Source organism: Capra hircus, chromosome 2 (assembly GCF_001704415.2).
Source record: "Capra hircus breed San Clemente chromosome 2, ASM170441v1, whole genome shotgun sequence".
NCBI lineage: Eukaryota > Metazoa > Chordata > Mammalia > Artiodactyla > Bovidae > Capra > Capra hircus.
The window spans coordinates 15,840,816-15,859,962 of record NC_030809.1 but is presented as its reverse complement, the minus strand read 5'-3'; the positions used below and the strand labels follow the sequence as shown (position 1 = coordinate 15,859,962).

Here is a 19,147-nt window from a genome sequence, read left to right as displayed (position 1 = left end):
CCTTAGAAGGAAAGATAAATTTGTATATTGGATTTAAATCCTGTGAAAAAGCACTCTTTTTGACAAAAGATAGATATCTGTTAGGACAGGGGACAGCTGTCTACCTTAGCTTAGTCTTATCCTGCTCAGAAGGATGTGACATCTAGCTACTTAATATCCCCAAGCTATCTTCTCTGAGAGGGAAATACAAGGCAATAATAGAATTTAAGGTAATGTTTAAAAAATAAGTGAAGAAGTTTTTAAAATAAAACCTAAACAGTTGAAACCTAAACCTAAATTTTCTGCCTGTTGGCTCAAGCACTTGTGTTATTTTAGGTGTGAAACAGCTCAAATGAAAGTTCTCCCATAAATCTCTACGATATTTTATTGGGACTGCTTTATAATAGAGATCAAAGATGGAGATTGGAAGCCCGTTTTAATATGGAGTCCAAAGAGTTTTAAGATGTTCCTTTATGACCCCAGCAGGTTGTCAGAGTGTTGATGTTTTGTTAATGTCAAACTGTGGAGCAAAGAGTTGATCAAATTCAGAATTCATGGAAGTGTTGATATGAAAAAGAAAACTCTTTAAGCAGAGATGTTGGCTGGCAGATGAATTATCTCTTCGCTGTAAGTCATTTCAGCCTGTGAGTGGGGAGCTAGCTACCTTATCGTTAAATCCTCGAAGTCCTCAGAGAACAGGAGGAAAAACTCACCAAGTTCTCAGGCTCTAATAGCCAGTGGGCACTGCTGGTGGGAGGGAGGTTTGGGAGCGGGCAGAGGCCTGGGGCAAAAGGGGCAGAAGAAGCCCCCGCAGCCTGCCTCTACCCCCCGGTGCTGGAGAACCCTCAGCAGGTCTGGCCCCTGCAAGCTGTTGTGACCCCCGTATCGCGGCTAGTCCCTCCTGTTCCTTTTTTCCTGGATGATTGATTCTTCCCCCTCTGTGGCCCTTTCTGCTGGTCACAGGGCTGTCCTGGCTAACCCGTTGCTGAACTTGGCCAGCCTGCCCGCTGTGGCTTTAGCAGATGTTTCTGCTCTGTGAGGCTAACAGAAGATTTTATAGTCTTGATGGTACCCCCACCCAGCTGTCTTGGGCAGTTTACCTAAATGATCCATTTCTCTCCACTCTCCTAAGCCCTGATCCACAATGCTTAGAAAGTCAGTGTGGGATCTTCAGTGTCCTTTTTTCCCCTAACCGGCTTTTAAGATCTGCCCTGACCCAGCTTTGATTCTGGCCCTGAAACAGGCGTAAGAAGACTTAGCACCCTTTAAGCCCCTTTCATTTTCTGTGGCCTGAAGTGTCACAAGTTAGCATTTGTTGAGTACTGGCTGTGTACCAGGTCTGAAAAGACAAGAGAGAGGCTGATCTTGCCCTGGGGTGGTTAGGGGAGGTAGGCAGGGAACAATGACATTACCCTGTACTACCTGTGGGTGCAGAAGTGCTCCGTGGAGAGGAAGCATCAGAGGAGAGAGAAACTGTCTCTCCCTGGGTTGGTGGTGGGAGAGGAACTTTTTCAAGAGCCAGGAAGGCTTCATCAATTGATTTTTGAGCAGTGTTTCAAATTGTGAGTGGAAAATTCCTTGCTAGACAAAACTGGTTGGAGAGAGCATCTCAATTAGAGGTTAGAGAAAGCATGGAACATCCAGGGAACAGTATATAGTTTGGAATTGCTGGGGTATGAACTGCAGGGGGAGCCAAGAGATGAAGTTTCAAAGGCAGACCAGGGAGCTTGGGTTTCATCTTGAGGTCGAGCAAGGAAGTGACATCATCTCCTTTGACTAAGATAGAAAATCACCTTAGCCACTGTGTGGTTGAGGAACAGTGAGACCAGAGCAGAAAGGTACTTATCAGTACGAGGGCCCCTCCCCTCAGTCATGGCCCCTTGAGGCTTTGAGTAACCACCCCAAAACAGAGAGAGATCTTTGCTCACAGAATCATAGGCGAGTTGAGCACCGTGGTGGTATCCAGCTGGACCCCAGAGAACAGAGCAGTAGATGTCTTCAGCCTGGTGGTTGAGGAACATCCGGAACAAGGAGCATTCACATCCACCCCCAGACTCATCTCCCAGTCTAGCAATCACATCCCACAGCAGAGCATGGCCAGGTACGTGGGAGAGGTTAGCATCCCATCAGCTCTGCCGTCTCTTTGGAGACAGGTTCTGTGGGCCCTCTGCCGGCTTCCTCTTGAGAGCTCCGGCCGCTGAACGTGGAGGATGCAGGCTCGTACTGAAGACCTCTTGGCCTTCATGATGATGTTTGTGCCTTTCCTCATTAGCGGGACGAGCAGAAAAATAAAATTTCTGAATTCAGCTCATCAGCCATTGTGGGAGATAAAGACAATGTGTCCCAATATAAATAGGATCCCAGATTATCACTGGGTGGAATTTAGTAAGAAGATTTGAAAGTCTGGAAAATGATACGGAAATCTTACCCAGAGTAATTTCAACTCTCGAACTCTGCTGCTTGTTTAGGAGACTTAGGGTATGTTCCAAGACAGACAAAGGTTGCACACTCGAACAGCAGAAGGAAGAGAGGAAAGACTCCTTAGAGAGATTTCAAATGCAAAGCTTGCGGGACCCGGAGCTGATTGGGTGGAGGAGGCAGGGGGTGGGCTGGGGTGGGGGGTTGGGTGGGGGGAGGACCCGCCCCTCACGGCTATTTACTCCATCCCACTCAGCCAGGACCTGCGCAAGACTGTCAGAGGACTTGTGGATCTGTAGAGCTGGGACAGGGAAAGTGAGAGCGTTTGAGAACTTAGAAGGAACTCTCCATGTGGGCCGCACTGAGTAGTGAAGCTGAAAAAGTCACTGTGGAAAACTCTCCAGGGATGAGGGATGCCTATGCATTCGCAAGATGCTGGTGACGGTCAGCGGTTCCTCACCTGCTCGAGAGCTCACTTCTGTTTCCCAGTTAGACATTGTGTGCTGTACCCAGCACCCTACCCCAGGGTCTCTCCAGGATCGTGGCAGGTCTCAAGTTCTGAAATAACAGAACTGGTACATGTGGAAGCCACTTTTCAGAGTGGCTCTCTGTCTCAGCCTTCCTCCCACAAGGGTCCCTGATGGGCTGTGCACTTGACACACGTGCCGTGTGTCACGGGGCAGTTCCAGTGACACCAGCAGAGAACAGGCCCAGTTTATGAGAGGCCCTGACATGCCAAACCGTGGATGTAATTGTAACATCTTCATTCCTTTCCTTTTGGGAAATAACTGTCTACTTACAAAACTATATGGATATAAAGACTGTTTTCTCAGAAGTCCATCTGAATCCTGCCTTAAGAGCTAATGAAAGCTTATTGAAAGGAATGCCCTTTAAAAATTAGGCATAATTATACTACCCCAAAAGTTTTAATGTTTAGCTTGTTTTCCTCCCTGGTGGCTCAGAGGTTAAAGCGTCTGCCTCTAACACAGGAGACCTGGGTTCGATCCCTGGGTTGGGAAGATCCCCTGGAGAAGGAAATGGCAACCCACTCCAGTATTCTTACCTGGAGAATCCCATGGACGAAGGAGCCTGGTGGACTACCGTCCATGGGGTTGCAGAGTCAGACATGACTTAGCGACTTAACTTAAGATATCAAGCAGTGTTTATAACCTTGGGCAGCTGCTGAGTGTACCAATAGTTTTTAAGCGAAAATAGCCAAAATAGTTTAATGACAATAACAATAATAATAATGTGTGCTCAGTTGTGTTCAACCCTTTGCATCTCCAGGGACAATAGCCTACCAGGCCCCTCTGTCCATGCGGTTTTCCAGGCAAGAATGCTGGATTGGGTTGCCATTTCCTTCTCCAGGCGATCTTCCTGACCCAAGGATCCAACCCTGGCCTTCTATGTTGGCAAGTGGATTCTTTACTACTAGCGCCAACTGGGAAGCAGGCTTATCCTACACTTAAAATACTAGCTGCCTATCAACTTGTTAAGTATAGATGTTTAAGTGGAAGTTTACGATGTATTTCATAAAATGTTTCATGTGATAATGATAAACAGTTAATGTAGAAAAAAATAGGTAATTTGTTTTCTGGACAAAAGTCAGTCATTCATTTGTAAACTGAAAGTGCCTGCTGTATGTCAAAGCGCTGGACAGAGAGACAGAAACAGTCCTCATTCCTGAAGATTGCATGGTCTAGTGGAGAGGAGAGTCACATAAAGGGGCAATTAGGCTGAGAGCAAGAGCCATAGATGCGTCATGAGAGCTCAGGGGGATACAGTGAGTGACAGTTTAGAGCCACCTCAAGTCCTTTTGGAAAGAACAGGAGCAGGTAGGAGGGAGGTATAAAACACAGGGCCTGGTCCCCTGGGGAAATCTGGATAACTGTTTCAGAGATGCTGATGAGCTGAATCTTAAAGGATGTACAAAAGTCGGCCAGATGCGAAACTCTCAGAAAGGTGCTCCAGAAAGAGGGAACCACAGGTGCACGAGTGGAGCAGCAAGCAGGCCTGGGTGGCTCTGGTTACTGGAGGGGGCCCAAGGCAAAGACTGACAAAGAAGGAAGGTCCCCTTAGAGGACTGAAGGACCTGGCAGACCGTGGGGTGGCCAGTGAGCTGACTTCGAGCATCTCCAGTGTTGGTTTACTAATGACAGAGCCAAGACTCAGAGAATTACACTAGGTTTCCCAAATTACACAGGGTAGGACCCTTACGTCTGTCTTTTTTGTTTTTTCAGTGGTAAAGGCCTTTTTGCAAATCAAATCTTAACCCCAATCTCCAATATGTAAAAATAGATCAGGTTGTATTTCATTAACATAAACTTCTTCCACATTTAAATGTATAACAACCTCACACCAGTCACAATGACTGTCAAAGATTTATAACAGTTATGAGATCAAGTAATGAAAACCGGTGACCTTCTTTTTACAAATTCTTCTGTTTTTGTAATAAATTTAAATTTACAGAAAAGTTGCAAAGATAGTACAGAGAGCTCCCATATACCACACACTCAGCTCCCCCCACCCTTTGCTAACATCTTACATTACCATGGTACATTTGTCATAACTGAAAAGTTGACATTGGAACATTACTATTAACTAAATCCATACTTTATTTGGATTTCCCCAGTCTTTCCACCAATTATCTTTCTGTTCCAGGGTTCAGTCCAGGGTACCACGTTGCATTTAGTTGCAATGACTTTCTTTTCACAAACACTAAAACACAAAGTCAGGAAATATGTTACATTCTCAGATGTTCAGCTGTATGATTGAAAAAAGATACTGCCTTGAACCCTTAGAAGAAATACTGCTGCTGCTGCTGCTGCTAAGTCGCTTCAATCGTGTCCAACTCTGTGCAACCCCATAGACGGCAGACCACCAGGCTCCGACGCCCCTGGGATTCTCCAGGCAAGAACACTGGAGTGGGTTGCCATTCCCTTCTCCAACGCATGAAAGTGAAAAGTGAAAGTGAACCTGCTCAGTCGTGTCTGACTCTTCGCGACCTCATGGATTGCAGCCCACCAGGCTCCTCCATCCATGGGATTTTCCAGGCAAGAGTACTGGAGTGGGTTGCCATTGCCTTCTCTGAGAAGAAATACTAACTATATGTGAAAAAAAAAAAGGTACTAAGCTTGGACTGCAAGCTTGCAGGGCAAGGAGCTTGCTACTGAAATGCTGTGCTGTGCTTAGTCACTCAGTCGTGTCTGACTCTTTTCGATCCCATGGACTGTAGCCCACCAGGCTTCTGTGTCCATGGAATTCTCCAAGTAAGAATACTGGAGTGGGTTGCCATGCCCTCCTCTAAGGGATCTTCTCTACCGAGGAATTGAACCCAGGTTTCTCACATTGCAGGCAGATTCTTTGACATCTGAGCCACCAGGGAAGCCCAAGAATACTGGAGTGGGTAGCCTGTCCCTTCTCCAGGGACTCTTCCCAAGCCAGGAATTGGAACCGGGGTCTCCTGCATTGCAGGTGGATTGTTTACCAGCTGAGCTACCAGTCTGGTAATGCAGTGCAGAGAAGAACCCAATAATGCACACTCAACAAACTGAGTTTACTCGGTTTTGCTCAGCTTAGGCCACCATACAGTATACCATAGACTGGGCATTTTTTTTCACAGTGCTGAAGGCTGGCAGTCCTAGAAGAAGGTGCTGGCCAGTTCGGTTCCTAGTGGAGACTCTCTTCCTGGCTTGTGTAGGGCTGTGTGGGTCTTCACAAGGCTTTCTTTCTGTGTGTGTGCAGGGCAGGGAGCCACGAATGACTTCTCTACTTATCAGATCAGGGCCCCACCCTTATGACCTCATTTAACCTTAATTACACCTAAAGACCCCACCTTTGGGAGATGACTGTATTGGGTACAGTCACATTGAGGGTTAGGGCTTCAATGTAGGAATTAGAGGGTAGAGGAGACATGGTTCAGTCCATAGCCTAGTCCAAAGGCTGAAATTATTTGAAATCTTTACAATTTAATCCTGAGACAATATGGTATTAAAATTTTCTCCATTTTTATAGTAACTTTATGCATGTTAATATGTGTTATTTTGCAAAACACTCAATGCATGCAAGAAAATATTAATTATTTAGATCACTTTTGAATACTCATTAAATAAGCTAACAAAGAAAATACAGTGTCATCTGAACAGATGGTTCAAAAACAATAGCAAGAAAATTTTTTCAGAAGTAGTTGCCTTATAAAAAGCTGTTGGGCCTCCCTGGTGGCTCAGTGGTAAAGAGCCTGCCTGCCAGTGCAGTAGACAGGTTCAGTCCCTGATTCAGGAAGATCCCACATGCTGTGGAGCAACTAGGCCCATCTGTCACAACTATTCAGTGTGTGCACTAGAGCCTGTGTTCTGCAACAAAAGCCACGGTGATGAGAAGCCCACCCACCACAGCTGGAGAAAGCCCACACAGCAACGAAGACTGTGTCCCGAGATTAAATAAACAAATAAAATTAATTTAAAAAAAAAGCTGTTGCCAGAAGTCTTCAGGTGGTCATTAGGTTTTTATATACAAAAGCTGTAGCATCCTTCAGGATAATGCTGAGTAATGCCATAGTTATTAACATTTTTTGTTACTGGTGTGGGCTTTTCCATATCAAAGGTTACTATAACGTACTGAAACAGAATAAATGTCCAACACTCTTCACACAGAGTAAGATACCACTGGGGTTTGTTTTGCTTTTGCTGAGGAAGGATCTTGACTAGCTGACTTGACCTCAGCTAGTTCACAGTTGCTGCTCCGTTGCAGCATTCCCTTGCCTGACACTGCACATCCAGGAGGCCTGCAGTAAGTGTGTTGGGTAAACATCTGTCAATACGGCCATTTTTAGTTTGGGAGGTGGATGGGAGTCAATGATGATGTCATTAATCAAAACTATGGGAGAAAAAAAAGATTTAAAGGCAGGAGGGAGACAGTCAGAAGTATCCTCAGGACATCCAGGAAGAGCCACTCATTTTGTCTTTGGAATTTTAGAGAAAACAAATAACATTCCAGGATGGCTCTAAGTCATCATTTGAAAGTACGTTGAAGAGGATTTCTTTTTTCCTTTTTGTTTTTTAAAATTAAAGAGGGTATACCATTGAACTGAGGTAGTTATATCCAAAAGTACAAGTCATTCTTGAGTCTTGAGCTTCAATTTTAGTATATAGTAAACGTAGTTATTTTTTTATTGCTATCATGTATTTTTCCCTGTATTACCAGTTCTCAGCTTTCCAGTTCACATTCCCATGTAACATTAAAGCCTCACAGAAAAGTTTCAGATAATGTGGTCTTTCTGCCGAATTTTCAGGGAAAAGAGCTTCCACCATGTTCATCTCACCCTGGAAGCTCAGGCTATTTACCGGAAGGAACCCGCCTCTCTGGGCTGCTTCTCTGCTGGCAGGTAACTGCTGCAGATCGGGCAAAGCCGCTCATGGCCTATTCCCTGTCCGCAGGTTGTTCCCATGCTTCCCAGGCTGCTGTGTGAAGAGCTGTGTAGCCTCAATCCCATGACCGACAAGCTGACCTTCTCTGTGATCTGGACGCTAACTCCGAAGGGCAAGGTAAGGACTTAACACACATGTCCCTTCCATTTGTGACTCCCTCATAAGCACTCACTGTGTTCCTGGCATTGGTCTGGAGCCCCGTGGTGGGAGGATGAGGGCAGCGTAAGAGCCTCCCCAGCAAGGAGGACATGGGAGAAAAGCTGTCAGTCTGCTTAGAAGGCTGAGCCTCAGTGGCGTTCAGTGTGTCATGTGAAGGAAGAAGCTGTGTAAGCAGAGTCCCATGGGGGAGGCCTCGTGCAGCAGAGGGTGTCCGTGAAGGGGACAGTGGGCCGGCCCTGGCTGCAGTTAGGGTAGCAGATGGGGTGAAGGGGGTCATTTGGGGAAAGGGTGGCAAGTTTGGGTAGGTGAGGTGGACTCAAGTGCCTGCAAATGCCAGGCCCCATGAATGATGGCTGTTAGGGTTCCTCTGAAGAGTCATGAGAAAGGAGACATTTTAGATTAGTGCTGGGACTTTAAGAATCCACCTGCCAGTGCAGGGCACATAGGCTCAGCCCCTCGTCCGGAAGACTGCTCATGCTGCAGAGCAGCTGAGCCTGTGTGTGCCCGAGAGCCTGTGCTGCACAACAAGAGAAGCCACTGCAATGAGAAGCCTGCACACCGCAGCTAGAGACAGCCTGAGTGTAGTGACGAAAACCTAACACAGCCAAAAATAATTAAATAAGTCTTGTTTTAAAAAAGAAAGACGAGTGCTGCATCATGGTGCTGTTTGAAGAGGAGCAAAATTTGCATGAGATCGTGCTGTAATCAAGGCCCAAGGCGATGAAACCATGGACTGAGAGCAGAGGGGAGCAGGATGTCAGCAGCCATTCCCTAAATATAGGGAGTAAATGAGACAGATAAATGAAAGATGACTCGAGAAGAAACTAGTCCCCTCTCCCACAACAGAAGCAACTCTGAACTTCTGAAAATAGGGTAATGATTGGGGAAGCTATGGTCCCAGCTCAGTGCAGTGCTGCACAATTACTAAAGCTCTTACAGAGACCATGTAAGAACATGGGAACTGTTTATGCTGTAATATTAAATAGAAGTTTAAAAAAAAGATATTTAATTATAAAGAGGTTCCAAATAAAGATGGAGGATCAAATGCCTACATTTACTTTCATTCCCTCCCAAAACCTCACTAAAACAACAGTGAAGAGATTTTTTTAAAGACATAAACCCACAAGGACAAAGAGAATGGGAGAGGAGACAACAGCAACAAAAATTTGGAAGCTGGGAAGCAGATGGATGAGTGGTAACTGACTTAGCAGTCCCGGGAAAGCCAAGTCCTGAGCCAACAATAGCGAAAGCCAAGGAACAACCCAGTTTACACAGAAGAACCCTGAAGAAGTTCAGAAATTGACAGCAGCAGCTATCTTTGGGAAGCAGGGGAGAGGTGGGTGAAGAGGAGACCAACTGTATTAGCTGAAGGTTTACTTTAAAAGATTGTCGCTTCCATAACCTAGTGGAAGATCAGAAATTTGTCCCCAAGACAGGATGAAGGACAGGATGCTGAACTGGGGGTCACCAAACACAGCTGTGGTCGTGACCCACTGGGGGAGGCTGAGTGAATGCTGGCACACCAAACATTAGGAGGCCCATCTTTTCTTCCCCGCCAACCTCAGAATTCTAGTAGCCAAGCCTATAGCCTTGACTCAGAAGATAGGAAAATCTTTCTCTGAGGAATCTGAGTGGTGAAGATTTAAAGATAAAAACCTCAAGGATTTCCCAACCAGCAGCTCAGCTGTATTTCCCTACAGTAAAGCTGGCGGACAATAAGCTCCACCCACTCAAGCAGAGCTTTTTAGGATTTCACTAAAGAATCAGCCTTTTTGCATTTCGCTTTCCTGTATAGAGACAAGAGGAAAGCCTCTAACGTGGAACAGAAAAACCAAAGTAAACAAGTGGAGAACAACTGGAACAAAACAAGCTACGTATGGAATGGAGGGGGAAATGGCTACCGCTCTAGTATTCTTGCCTGGGAATCCCATGGACAGAGTAGCTTGGCAGACTACAGTCCATAGGGCTGCAGAAGAGTCAGACTTGACTGAATAACTAAGCAACACATAAGGAGGAGAAACTTTTTTGTATCCTCAGAGAGTCCCTTTCTAAAAGAAAGTATCTATACTACAAGATCTAGGTACTTTGAAAAAGACACATTCAGAAAGTGGTGGGGGAGAAGGAGCTCTTTTTAAAAAATTCCATTAACAGCATGAAATTAAAAACATGATAGAAGAAATGAAGTCTCAGGGTTCAGATTGGAAGATAAAGTTGAAAAATTGTCCCAGAATAAGATGGAAAAGTAGAGCACCAGTCCAAGATATCCAACATCTATTCAGTGACCATTCCAGAAACAGGGAACAGAGAAAGAGAGAAGAAATCATCAACAAGATCATTCAGAGAGAGGCCCCATCACTGTAGGATGTGACCCTCCAGGCCAAAAGAGTGCACTGCCTGGCACAGTAAGGGGAACACTGTCTCCAAGCCACATGGTCATAAAATTTCAGAGCACTGAGGACAAAGAAAAGATCCTATAGGCTGCTAAGAAGAAGAATTAAAAAAAAAAAAAAAAAAGGCTCATACAGTAGATCAGAACTCAGAAAAAACGTAAGACTTTTTTATTAGAACCCTGGAAGTTAAATGACAGTGAAGCTAAGTTCTCTAATTTCTGGAAGACTATGACCTCCACGCTAAAATGCTGTGCCTAGCTAAGCCATCGGGATAATGTGAGAGTAGGAGAGGACATTTTGAGACTTGCAAGGTCTCAAACAAAAGATGTGCATCTTACATACCCTTTCTCAGGAAGCCTTCACCAAAAAGAAGGAGTAAATCAGGAAGGAGGGAGACATGGGACTCGGGAAACTAATAAACCCATACAATAAAGGAGTGAAAGGCTTACCTAGATCACAAGTCACCAGACTTCCTGGTCGGGGGCCAGTTAGTAAACCTGGTTTTGGGTTTAGACACCATGTGGTCTGTTACAGTTACTCATGAAAGAAGAATATATAAATAATGTGAGCAGGCTGTGACCCACTAAAACTTCCCTTAAAAACAAGTGACTGAATTTGGCCCACAGACCATAATTTGTTGACCCCTGACCTAGATGATGGTGAAGAAAATTCCCAGGGTACCAGCTCTATGTAGATGCAGAAAACAGAGGATCAGATTGGAGCAGGTCAGAAGGTGACCATCTGCAAGTCAGGAAGAAAGCTGGCACCAGAAACTGAATTGGCTGCCATCTCAGCCTCCAGAACTATGAGAAAGAAATTGTTCAAGCTCCCCAGTCTATGGTATTTTGTTACAGCAGCCTCAGCAGACCAACGCCACATCAACTTGACTTTTATACTGGGTTACATTAAAATCTATCCATCTGTTTTATACTTTGAATGGATCTTTTATTCATGCATGATTTTTTATCCAGTAGTCATGTATAGATGTGAGAGTTGGACCATAAAGAAGGTTGAGCACCAAAGAATTGATGCTTTCGAACTATGGGTTGGAGAAGACTCTTGAGAGTCCCTTGGGCTGCGAGGAGATCAAACCAGTCAATCTAAAAGGAAATCAGTCCTGAATATTCATTGGAAGGACTGATACTGAAGCTAAAGGTTTAATACTTTGGCCACCTGATGGGAAGAACTGACTCATTTGAAAAGACCCTGATGCTGGGAAAGATTGAGGGCAAGAGGAGAGGAGGGCAACAGAGGATGAGAGGGTTAGAAGGCATCACTGGCTCAATGGACATGAGTTTGCGCAAACTCAGCCATGAAGGACAGGGAAGCCTGGTGTGCTGCAGTCCATGGAGTTGCAGAGTCAGACACGACTAAGTGACTGAACTGGCTGATATTTTCAGACTACTACTACTACTACCAAGTCGCTTCAGTTGTGTCCGACTCTGTGCGACCCCATAGACCTAGGCAGCCCACCAGGCTCCCCCGTCCCTGGGATTCTCCAGGCAAGAACGCTGGAGTGTGTTGCCATTTCCTTCTCTCTTTTCAGACTAGTAGTCTGATTTTTTAAGTGTTGACACATTTCATTATATTAAAAAGTCACATTCATTAGTGTCACTACAGATCCTAGAAAAGTCTTTAAGTATTGGAAAACATGTATCATATACATGGGTATATGATACAGGGTTTCCAAAATTCTAATTTTTATGATGGCTTGAATTTTATCATTAGCAATGAATAACGTTCGTTGTTTTTCTTGACGTGCCAGATGACCATAGTGTGTCACTCTTCCTCCAAGTAAAAATGGTATTCTGTAAAAAAAGATGGTCATTTCACCTCACTACTCAAAGTATGTAAATGCTTTTCCCCAAGACAGCCGTCATACTTGGCCATGCTGCTAAGTGGAAAAGACGAGTACACAAGAGTTGAGCCACAGTAAAAGCAATGAAAGCACTAAGTTCCTTACCGCTTCATCAGGAACATGCTGAAGTGAAGTAGGTTTTTTATTTCCTGTGAGTGTGAGCCAGTGACAAGACCCTGGCCTCTGGCAGCACTTGTTGCTATTGTGTGATTCGTGCCAAGGCATCAACAGTTTTCCCCACCAGTGCTTCTGTGCCATCAATATAAATGAAACATACACAGAAAAGGCCACATGATGCCTTAGTATTAATACTATTATAAAAATAGTTTTGACCTCATGGATCCCTGAATGGAGTCCACAGACTGTACTTCGAGAACCACTGTTTTAAACAATTGATGGAAAGCTTGAAGTGGATTAATGTACAGAGCAGATAGAAAAACCAACCAAATTGAAACAAAACAGTTACTAATTTCAGTAAAAATAAAAAGCTGTATAGGAAAGAATAGTAACCCTGAGTATTTACATAGTTATAATAGTTAATTCTCATAGTGATGATGTAATTTTATTGGGAGAATGAGGGCCTGGGAATGCTTATGTGTGTTTGGTTGGGGGAAGGCAGCATGTGTGGCAGGAAGTTAATTTGCCCCTTCTATAGTGAAAAAGTTTGTGAATGATGCCTAAAACCGGAAAATCAAGAAGAAGTAATCTGGCAGATTGTATAGAACTGTGAAAGTAAATACCAAAATAATCTACTGAGAGATGACAGTTGTTACCCCTGGGAAGGGGCAGAGGACTGCTGTTCTTCTTAACAAGCCTTTAAAACCACTTCACTGTTTGAACTGTGGCGACTTTAATTTTTTTATTTTTATTTTGAAAAATTTCAAATATACATGAAAGCGCAGAAAATAGCACAATAGATCCACCATCCCTATCTCCTAGATTTAACAACTGTCAACATTTATTTTCTTTGCTAAAGCATTTTATTTTATTTTTTTAATATAAATTTATTTATTTTAATTGGAGGTTAATTACTTTACAATATTGTATTAGTTTTGCCATACATCAACATGAATCTACCACAGGTGTACACGTGTTCACCATCCTGAAGCCCCCTCCCTCCTCCCTCCCCATACCATCCCTCTGGGTCATCCCAGTGCACCAGCCTCAAGCATCCAGTATCATACATCGAACCTGGACTGGCGATTCATTTCATATATGATATTATACATGTTTCAGTGTCCTTCTCCCAAATCATCCCACCCTCGCCCTCTCCCACAGAGTCCAAGACTGTTCTATACATCTGTGTCTCTTTTGCTGTCTTGCATACAGGGTTATCATTACCATCTTTCTAAATTCCATATATATGTGTTAGTATACTGTATTGGTGTTTTTCTTTCTGGCTTACTTCACTCTGTATAATAGGCTCCAGTTTCATCCACCTCATTAGAACTGATTCAACTGTATTCTTTTTAATGGCTGAGTAATACTCCATTGTGTATATGTACCACAGCTTTCTTATCCATTCATCTGCTGATAGACATCTAGGTTGTTTCCATGTCCTGGCTATTATAAACAGTGCTGCGATGAACATTGGGGTACACATGTCTTTTTCAATTCTGGTTTCCTCAGTGTGTATGCCCAGCAGTGGGATTGCTGAGTCATAAGGCAGTTCTATTTCCAGTTTTTTAAGGAAATGGCAACCCACTCCAGTACCTTTGCCCGGAAAATCCCATCAACGGAGGAGCCCAGTAGGCTGCAGTCCATGGGGTTGCAAAGAGTCGGACACAACTGAGCGATTTCACTTTCACTTTTCAAGGAATCTCCACACTGTTCTCCATAGTGTCTGTACTAGTTTGCATTCGCACCAACAGTGTAAGAGGGTTCTCTTTTCTCCATACCCTCTCCAGCATTTATTGCTTGTAGACTTTTGGATCGCAGCCATTCTAACTGGCGAGAAATGGTACCTCATTGTGGTTTTGATTTGGATTTCTCTGATAATGAGTGATGTTGAGCATCTTTTCATGTGTTTGTTAGCCATCTGTATGTCTTCAACCTGTCTACTTCGGGCTCTACTACAAAGCCACAGTCATCAAGACAGTATGGTACTGGCACAAAGAGAGAAATATAGATCAGTGGAACAAAATAGAAAGCCCAGAGATAAATCCACGCACCTATGGACACCTTATCTTTGACAAAGGAGGCAAGAATATATAAGACAATCTCTTTAACAGGTGGTGCTGGGAAAACTGGTCAACCACTTGTAAAAGAATGAAACTAGAACACTTTCTAACACCATACACAAAAATAAACTCAAAATGGATTAAGGATCTAAAAGTAAGACCAGAAACTATAAAACTCCTAGAGGAGAACATAGGCAAAACACTCTCCGACATACATCACAGCAGGATCCTCTATGACCCACCTCCCAGAATATTGGAAATAAAAGCAATAAACAAATGGGACCTAATTAAACTTAAAAGCTTCTGCACAACAAAGGAAACTATAAGCAAGGTGAAAAGACAGCCTTCAGAATGGGAGAAAATAATAGCAAATGAAGCAACTGACAAACAACTAATCTCAAAAATATACAAGCAACTCCTGCAGCTCAATTCCAGGAAAATAAACGACCCTATCAAAAAATGGGCCAAAGAACTAAATAGACATTTCTCCAAAGAAGGCATACGGATGCTAAAGCATTTTAAAGCAAACCATAGACATCACATCATTTCACGCATACATATTTTCATATGTGGCTCTAAAAAATTTGGACATTTCCTTATATAACCACAATGTCATTGGCACACCTAACAGTTAATATTCGTGCCTCGGTGTCATTTAAAACCCAGTTCATAATTGCAATTCCCAGATTGTCTCCAACTGAGAGACAATCCACTCCAATCCACAGGAGAATCAAAACAAGTTACCTACATAACATTTGGGTTTTGTGACTTTGAATATCTGATAATAAGTTCCTTTTTAAGAGTTAAGAAGCAAACACTATCTGAAATACGAAGAAAGAAATGTGAAGACAGTAGGCCAGCAATCATATTTCTGTGGAAGTGGGAACTTGTATGGGGGAAAAAAATGAATGGAAAAAGACCAGAAGGAAATAAAATAGAATGCCAGTAGTGGTTGTATTTGGGTAGCAAGGCTATGAGTAATTTTTTCTACTTTTTTGTATTTTCTAGTGTTTTTTGAAAACATGTATTGCTTCCATATTTTTATAAATGTTTATTTTTGCAAAAGTTTAACTAAACAGAAAAATAAAAGCCTAAAAGTTAGAAGAAAACTAACTGAGTCAACAGAAAAGAACTTTGAATCTAAACTAAGCCTGCCAGGGTCAGACCCAAGAAATAAAAAGCCGCCTGATCTAATGAGCTTCTAAAATATGAGGGTCATTAAAAAAGCACTCGGAAGAGGCAGACCCTGAAAACTTGGTTGGTTTTCTGTCGGAGGCAGTGTCTGGTGACCAAGCCTTCTGGCACGGGGGGCTGGAGAGCAGGTGCAGAGGAGGCACAGGGTTCAGGAAGGGATGCTGGGCCTCTGGCAAACCCAGCCACAGAGGAAGTGTGAGGCTTTGGACCTGAGACAGTGGTGGAGTGAGACTCACTAACCATACTCCTTATGCTGTAGTCCAACATCCTACCCCAAACAAGAGGCCACACAGTGGGTTGACCTGGTCAGTTAGTCCTGGGGTGTAGTGACAATAAGTGTCTTCCTGCTCACAGTCAAGATACATGAGAGTTCAGATCCCAGACTCGTGTCCAGGAGCTAGTACTTGTTGAAGACACTGGCAAAGGAGAGCCTGAGTTGGTGGGGTTGTTGTTGTTCAGTTGCACAGTCATATCCAGCTCTTTGTGACCCCATGGACTGCAGCATGCCAGGCTTCCCTGTCCTTCACCATCTCCCAGAGCTTGCCCAAACTCATGAGTTGTTAGGGAGGGGTGGGAAAACAGATGGGGTGGTTCAGGGGGCCAGAGAGAACTTCCCAGGTGGTGCTAGTGGTGAAGAACCTGCTTGCCAGTGCAGGAGACATGAGAGACATGGAGTCAGTCCCTGGGTTGGGAAAATCCCCTAGAGGGGGGCATGGCAACCCACTCCAGTATTCTTGCCTGGAGAATCCCATGGACAGAGGAGCCTGGTGGGCTGTGGTCCACAGGGCCTCAGAGTCAGACATGACTGAAGCGGCTTAGTACAGGGGGTGAGAGAAGCCCAGTAAGGAGGAAAGTGGCACGCATCAAGAGCCCAGTAAGCCTGAGACTTGGTTAGTACACAGTGGTGGCTTCTCATAGTGCACAGGCTTGGACTTCCAAGGAGCTAGGGCAGGGCCAGCAGCCTCAGGCATGGCTGCCAGTCTCCCCTGGAGCTGAAGTGGAGAAAGGTTTTGTTTTTTTCCTTTATCTACTGGAATGCCTTACTTTGTAGAGCTATAGAAAGCCTATTCCAACTGTTTTTAAACACCCAGTAGATTTTTTTAAGTATCTACTAGGAAACCTTGGTGTCATATATGTTAATACTTTCCTTAAGCCAGTGTTCAGGTTTTTAGAATGGAAAACTCTGAAAGATCAGATTTTTGGCATGTTTCTCACATATTGGTGGTAAGAGTGTTGTCCTCTGATGTAGATAGCTCTGATTCTGTTTTCCTAAGAGAAACACACCCAGCTGAACCTTGTGCTTTGAAAGTTCAGCTCTGGACCCATGAAATCCTCTCCGACCATGTCAGTGCAGTCTCATATCTGGTTACCTCCAGCACGTCTGTCTCACTGGGCACCAGGCTCCTGCAAAACAGAGACCATGTCCACAGGCCCTGGCTCATCAGAGGCGTCTCAATTTGAAGTCACCTTTGGGAAATAAACACCAATGTTACACTTTAAAGAAGGTCACAGACAATGAATCTAACTTGATACCTAAGTCCTAAAGCCTTGGAACCCTAAAATCTCAGGTCAGAGGTCAGAATAATAAAGGAAGAGTCTCACAGTTACAGTAGCAATTCACAGCCTGTGTCTCCTGCAGCGTACCTGGCCTGTGCTGTCTGGCTCAGTCAGAATGCAAGCGTGTACCTCTTGCCCAGAGGTAAGAGGGGCCCAGTTCAGCCCCAGTCCATGGCGCACCTCTTTCAGCCACTTCTGTAGCTCCCAGCCCCAGTCATTGTTGACTCTGGTCATCTTCTGACCCCTCACCTCCAGGCCAGCAGTGAGTCACCTCAGCTTTGTCTCCAGCACCTCCAGATTCTGTCCTCTTCCTCACCACTGTCAGCGCTGACCACTGCCTCCAAGCTGCCCCCCCGCACCTGGACTCCAGGGGCCTCCCAACTGTCCCCTGAGCTTCGGCTCCTGCCCCACTTCATCTTCTCCCTACACAGTGGTCCGAGGGAGTCTTCTAAATCAGAAATCAGGTCTCATCTCTCTGTCCTTTTTAATGACCCTCCAGTCTCTCATTCGGAATAAAATCTAAGAAACCTTTAAAGTGGGATTTTTTTTTTCCTGTTCTTTTTTTTCCTCTGTCTTCTCTGCTAGAAATGCATGGATTCTAGAGAGTTCTTGGGACTTGAGTCTTTCCTCGTTCCCGGACCATCTTTACTCACGTGAGAAGAGTGGCTTTTAGGGTGTGGCCAAGCTCTCAGCTGTGTGGCAGCTCCCCAGGCCACCTTCCGGGACCTGACCTCAGCGGGGGTCAGCCCTTCTCAGCCGCCACCTTAGAACACCCTGCAGGTTGCTGGCCACTCCTCGTGGTTCTGGGGAAGTGTTTCCAGTCCCCACCTAACACCTCTTTCTGAACGGCAGACATTGTAGGGGAACTGTGGGATGTGCCAGTCCAGGCTGCCTTTTTTCAGCTGGACCTTCAGTGCTGCTTAGAGGGATCCTTTTATTTGTTGCTTATGTATTTGTTTCAAGCCTTTATTCTTGGACATCCTGGCAGTGCAGTGGTTAAGACGGCACTCCCAGCTTAGGGGCACGGGTTCTATCACTGGTTGGGGAGGATCTCACTTGCTGTGTATGGTGGCAAAAGAAAAAAAACCAAAAACGAATAACTTTGCAGTCAATAATAAAGGTAAATAAGTGTGAAATGATATTAAAAAAAAACTGTATTCTCGGTTCTGGCTTCCAACTTTGCTTCCATTCCTCTCTACTTCGAGATCAACCATTCCCCCAGATGATTTTCAGTTTTCCTTCTGGGAAACCAGAGAGACCAGCCAGCTGGGTCTGCTGAAGTTCCTCCCTTCAGAGTCATCTTTCCCGTCTCATGATGCAGAAAAAAACACACTCCTGCTCCAACCAGAGGGTAAACCCTCCGTCCTCCAGATCTGAAATGGCATCAGCATCCCTCTGAACCGCTCAGAGCCTCAGTCTGTAGCCCACCTCACCCCTGCCACATCCTAGCAGTTCTCAGTGATAGTAGCTCTACCTTTGCCAAGCGTCTCCCATCAGTCCTTCCTTTCCTGTTGCCACAGTCACTGTCCCTGCCCAAGTCCTCACCATCCTCCTTGGTTGGCAGAGACTGTTCATGGCCTCTTCATTCCATTTCCTTAGTGGTGTTAGGTGACTTTTAGAAGCTGAATCTGGTCCCGCTACACTACTACTTAATATCCTCTTACAGTGGGACAGTGGGTTATGATTATCCACAGAAGTCCGTAATCTCCAGAGCATGACCAGTGAAGACCTCCACCAACCCCTTCTCGCATTGCATGGCCATCCTTCAGCCCCTCAGCCTCTGCTGACTGGTTCATTTGGCCTCATACAGAATCGTTCCACTACTGAGACTTTGCATATGCTTTTTCCACTTCCCAGAGTGTCCTTCCCCTCATCCCTGCTAACACGAATCCTACTTATCCTATGAGACTCAGCTAAAATGCCACTTCTTCCATGAAAGTGTTAATTATTCATTCATTCATTTAGTAAATACTCATTGAAGATTTG

At 44.6% G+C, this 19,147-nt stretch overlaps 1 protein-coding gene across 4 annotated transcripts in view; it reads left to right on the top strand.

Annotated features, from left to right (window-relative positions):
* The window catches only part of DIS3L2 (DIS3 like 3'-5' exoribonuclease 2), a 358,364-nt gene that overhangs the window by 247,637 nt on the left and 91,580 nt on the right, over positions 1-19,147 (top strand). For all 4 annotated transcript variants that reach the window (XM_018058183.1, XM_018058187.1, XM_018058188.1 and 1 more), the window contains exon 12: positions 7,833-7,940. In XM_018058183.1, coding sequence (XP_017913672.1) covers positions 7,833-7,940 — 108 coding nt within the window. The remainder of the gene's footprint in view (positions 1-7,832; positions 7,941-19,147) is intronic.